This window comes from Acyrthosiphon pisum, chromosome A2 (assembly GCF_005508785.2).
Source record: "Acyrthosiphon pisum isolate AL4f chromosome A2, pea_aphid_22Mar2018_4r6ur, whole genome shotgun sequence".
Taxonomy (NCBI): domain Eukaryota; kingdom Metazoa; phylum Arthropoda; class Insecta; order Hemiptera; family Aphididae; genus Acyrthosiphon; species Acyrthosiphon pisum.
Window position 1 is genome coordinate 11649233 of NC_042495.1, and position 5269 is coordinate 11654501.

Sequence of the window (5269 nt, forward strand, 5' to 3'; positions counted from 1 at the left end):
CGATATTGCACGAATACTGTTGTCGTACAAATTCTAAGAATAGTCAAACAAATTCATACAAATGACGTACTAAATATTTGGATAGATATTTTCGAGATTTTCTTTTGATGGGGGGTTGGGGACATGTACGTTTGCTCCGCTCTTGGAGCTAAAAAAATTGGTAGGAGGTACACGTGTTCCCACTGGCATGGAAGGAATTATTTATTTTGTGTAGAATAAAAAAAATCATGGTTTATCAAGTGGGGCAAGTGGGAAACTCTCCCATCAAGGTAATGATTGAATAAAATATGTGGGTGGTGCAACATAAATTATCTTATCTCACCAGCAATAAAGTTTGCGCCGTCACTACATCTGGGTCTTACCTACTTCAATTATCTGTTATTGATCGACAATTTTATTTGTAATTTACAAATAGTTTTGTTACATAAAACTAATTAATAAAACAATTATTACATAATTATATCTAAGTAAAACTAATAAATACAGTCCATATCTGTTACCTAGTTAATTTGTATTTACCTAATACCTACATTTTAAATCTGTAAAATATATGTACCACTCTGTTGTAAAATAAATTGCATACCTATTTGAAAGTGGCCAAAAACTCCATCAGATTCTACTAACCAGATATAACTCTTGTTTGTTAACAATATCAATTATTAAATATCTACTTTGCATTGGTTATTTAAACAATGTACATTTGTTTACAAATTGTTACATTGTGCGTACTTATGTATAATATATTTTATATATTATTGTCTTTATTATCATTTTTATTATGTGTAACAGCATAACTCGAATAGGTATACAATCATATTTTTATATATTTTAAAGATATTGATAGGTTTTCCTTTTCCATAATGATTTATGTAATAAATATAGACTAGAATATAATAGAATACAATAAAGTTATATATTTTTTGGTATTCATTATTAGTTTCTTAATACAATTTTTAAACATGTTTACTTCATTTTAGTTATTACATTATAAACAATCATCATAACTTAAAATAAATAAATAAATACCTACATATTGAAAAGTTCTATAACTTAAAAGAAGGTAACACATTTTAATTAATAACACAATAATAACATATAAATTAAAAAATAAATAAATATACAATTGTATGTTTGTATGGATAATAAAATTGGCTATTAACCAAAATTGACTATAAAAGTTCCTTTTATTTTATTTCAAAACTTAATTTGTATGATGTATTGGTAAGTGTTTGGGCTGAAAATTATAATTCCAAATGATTAAAATTTAATAAAGAAAAGTATACAAATTTTTTTTTGCATTGAATGATAAATTTTAAAAATTAATAATATTACTTACCATAATATAAATTTGTGTTTGTAAAGATCTAACTAGTATGTCGTTTAAAATGTGTTTGAAATCATTAGGTTCAGAAGTGCAGCCAATATGCATTTTTGGTAATGTTGACACTCCGACAACAAGAGGATAGAGATTATAGTGCAACTTGTAAGTACTTTCAGGCAAAACCGTGACGTTCAACTAAAATTATGTACGATTATGTATGATAATGATATTATGTTTTTCGTTTATTTTTATACACATACGTCTTTGTGCCCAGCCATCATAAATGCTTCGTTGGCTTCCATTGATACATCTAATGTAAGTAGAGATTCAGAGTTATTATGTAGAAAGTATACAACGCTCATTGGCGTATGTAACCATCCGTGCGCTGGTAATTTCATGTCCACCTAAAAACAAATTTAATCCATCAATCACTTTCTTTTAGAATCAAAATAATATAATATATAATATAAAATAAATAATATCTGACCAGAAATGTTGATTTTTCAACAATAATTTTAGGTAACTCTAAACTTGAATAACCATTCTTACATTCACTTTCCACATCAGTTCTGAAACAAAAAAATTATGCATTAAATTAGTATTCATATTACATAACTTGTAAGTTGTAAGTTGTAAAAGGTTACAAATGAGTTGCTTTGAAAAATTTTAATTATTTAATATTTATGATTACCTTTTCCAATTTATAGTGAAACAGCCTAAAATATTTTCACTTAACTCGGAGGGTGTTACACATATTACTTCTGAAGCACATTCATCAGATTCTAAAGTTACTCCATTTAGCACTGATTGGTAACCACCAGCCGAAATAGTAACATGTTTAGCCTGAAATATCAAATGAAAATGTTCTAAATTGTATTTAAATAAAACAATTTTTTTCTATAACATTTACCAATTGAAAAGATGTACTCTCTATAAGTATTGGCCATGGGGAAAGACACTTTATGTTTGGAACCACTATTAATGGTTCACCTACATACACCTTGGATACAGGTTCAAATCTGGAAGACATGTAAGAAACTGATATGTCAAATACAATGCTCACGTCTATAACAATTTCAACATCTTTTACGCAAGCAATCTTAGTTCTGTTATTATCTTCAATCGAATAACTTATCTGAAATAACAATCACCGTTACATAATAAATATTGGCAAAACAATAATGTTGAATTTATTGGTAATAGTTGGTATGTAGAATAACAGTGAGTTCAATTAATATTGTATGGATTAAGATGTTAAGTACATGTCATTTTAAATTTATTAAGCAATTAATTTCATAAAACATACTCAAAGCGGGTAAAGTGTCCACTTAAAAAAAATTATAATACTTTATTATAATCATATTGATCAAAAATTAAAAACAGTATGGTAAAAGTAAAATACAAAAATAAAACTCAAAAATACCAAAATATTATTACTATTATTCTATTTTATTATACTTATTTAACCTAACCTAATCTTTTAATTATTTATTGTTGGTAATTTACATAAACTGAAAGTATTCATAAATATAATTGAGTAATAAATACATGTATTATACCTATACATACACAATATTGCATATTTATAAGAATTTACTAATTTTCTAATAATTCAAACTTTTTTCAATTTTCTCCAATTTGAAAATTTTTATAACTAATTTTTGTAGTTTTCATCATATAGATTTGTTTTAAAAATGATCTATTATACAAAAACAAACAAAAAAAAATGTATACTGACCATAAGCTGAAATGTACGAGTGTCCAAACTTGAAAACCGAATGTAGAAAGATTGAGTTTTCTGGTCTCCAACAAGCATGCTGTCTAATTTAAAATCTACTGGCAATGATAATACATTTTTATCTGGATCTTCACATACTTCAACTATAAATTGTTGATAAATGATTATGTGTGAAAATAAAAATTATTCCTTTTTTATTATTGTATACTTACTTGAGTGTTCAACCTTTTCATTATTATTGCGATTGATTGACAAATTTAAACAGACATCACTAACAGGCCGATCTTCTAAATTTGTCAAACACACTGAAACTTTATACCATTCCAACAACAGTGCCGGATTTTTGTGTTTAATTTCCATGCCAAGTCTTGAACTTCTTGGTTTTAGAGTTGTTGATGTAATCTGTTTGATTCGTTCAAATTCATCATCATATGTCTTAGACAGACTTAAACCAGGACAAAAAAGGTTAAAATATTTCAAATGAATGGTAATAACTAATAATAATAAATTATTATTACTTATTAGTGATGTTACAAAGTATAAGTTTACACTCTGAGCATGTTTCAGCATGAAAAACAAACTGAATATTGCAAAATATCTGAACAGAATCAAATGCTCAATAGTTAGTTTGAAAAATCTAAATTTGTTTGGATGTTAGGAAGAATATAACATTATTCATCCATCATGTTATCTTTATAATTATATTAAAAATGAGAGCTTGTAACATCACTAATACTATTATTATTAATAATGATATAATACCTGAAGTTATTAATTTCTCTTTCAAAACTTTTAGTTTTCTTTATCGAACTATAGAATTTCAAGACTATTGGAAAATCAGGTTCATTTCCCAATTGTAGTTTAATAGAATTAACCTACAAACAAACAAAAAGAAGGGTTTATAATTTCTGTTAACATTTTTATTTAGTAGCAGTTTATATTTAAAGGACTTAATATTTATAATTCAATAATTATATTCATAGCCTTATATAGACATTTTTCTTATGTGGTAATCGATCATTCTAAAACAAAACAAATTATTACTTCCTGAATAATTAATGTATTCAAATAGAAAATTGTGTAGCAGGAGTGGGAAAAGAGATATTTCAGTTGCAGGCAGCATTTTGTCTAAGACTGAAATTGCTTTCTCGCACAAGCCACACAAACTATTTTTTCTCTCTTATTGATATTATTGCTGCAATGGCAATTATGTTTTGTGAGGACAGCTGTGTTGATTTTGAGCCAGACGATAATCTACAATAAGTTGCTCTAGTCATTCTCAATGATTCTCCAAACTGTTTTATAGAACAGCAAGGGAGTGAGCAGAGAAAATATTTAAACCAGCGTCAAAAATTAAACTTTTGGTTCTGGTGACAGGCATAACGAAAATAGTTCTCAGACTAGGTGATTTTAATAATTTTTTAATTAATCTTACGTGCAATTATAATATAAATAAGATATGAAACATAGTTAACATTTTTATAATTTTTCTTTTCACATGGTCAGTACTTTAAAGTTTAAGCTCTTTGATAACAAGTTTAAATCAAACATATTGGCCGTCTTCCAGGGGGGTAGCGTACATGTAAGCACTGCTCACATTTAAAAAAAACCGGTCAAGTGCGAGTTGGACTCGCGCACCGAGGGTTCCGTACAAACCTGTAGGTATATTAGTAAGAGTTCACCCATCACGACAATCGAGTCATAGTTATGGTATTTTTATTGCAAAATGAAATTTATAACATCAAAATATGGAAAGCTGGAGGATCATAAATTAATCAATCTAAATGTTGGTTTTGATTCACTTGCGAGTAGTTGCGAGTTTCAAAGTATAAGGTATAAATTGTTGTACATTTGCATTAACTTAGAAATTTGTTTTATTTTCACAGCTTAATGGCAATTAGACTTAAGTATTTAATACAAGTTTCAACTTGATATGTCTACGCGTTCATGAGGAAAAGGATAATAAGTTTAAAATTATTTGAAAAAAAAAAAAAAATATGTGATCTAACTAAAAATTTAAGGTTTTCGGAATTTTTCTGTTATATGCGCGATAAAACATTGCTTCATGCCGAATTTCGAGATTCTAAATCGACTTGAAGTACCCTATAGGTTTTGATTCCCTCGCAAGTAGTCGCGAGTTTGAAAATATGCGGCTTAAGGGGATTCGATACCGTGATTTTCTGTTTCCGTCTAACACACGCGTGACATAG

General features: G+C 27.5%; 1 protein-coding gene across 2 annotated transcripts in view; it reads right to left on the reverse strand.

Moving 5' to 3' along the window:
- Nucleotides 1-891: 891 nt before the first annotated feature.
- The window catches only part of LOC100168317 (trafficking protein particle complex subunit 11), a 9168-nt gene continuing 4790 nt past the window's right edge, over nt 892-5269 (reverse strand). For both annotated transcript variants that reach the window (XM_008191604.2, XM_029489379.1), the window contains 9 exons: nt 3822-3934; nt 3272-3504; nt 3060-3202; nt 2232-2456; nt 2013-2164; nt 1809-1890; nt 1582-1725; nt 1337-1516; nt 892-1234 (listed from right to left, as the gene is read on the reverse strand). In XM_008191604.2, coding sequence (XP_008189826.1) covers nt 1202-1234; nt 1337-1516; nt 1582-1725; nt 1809-1890; nt 2013-2164; nt 2232-2456; nt 3060-3202; nt 3272-3504; nt 3822-3934 — 1305 coding nt within the window. In that variant the 3' untranslated portion in view covers nt 892-1201. The remainder of the gene's footprint in view (nt 1235-1336; nt 1517-1581; nt 1726-1808; nt 1891-2012; nt 2165-2231; nt 2457-3059; nt 3203-3271; nt 3505-3821; nt 3935-5269) is intronic.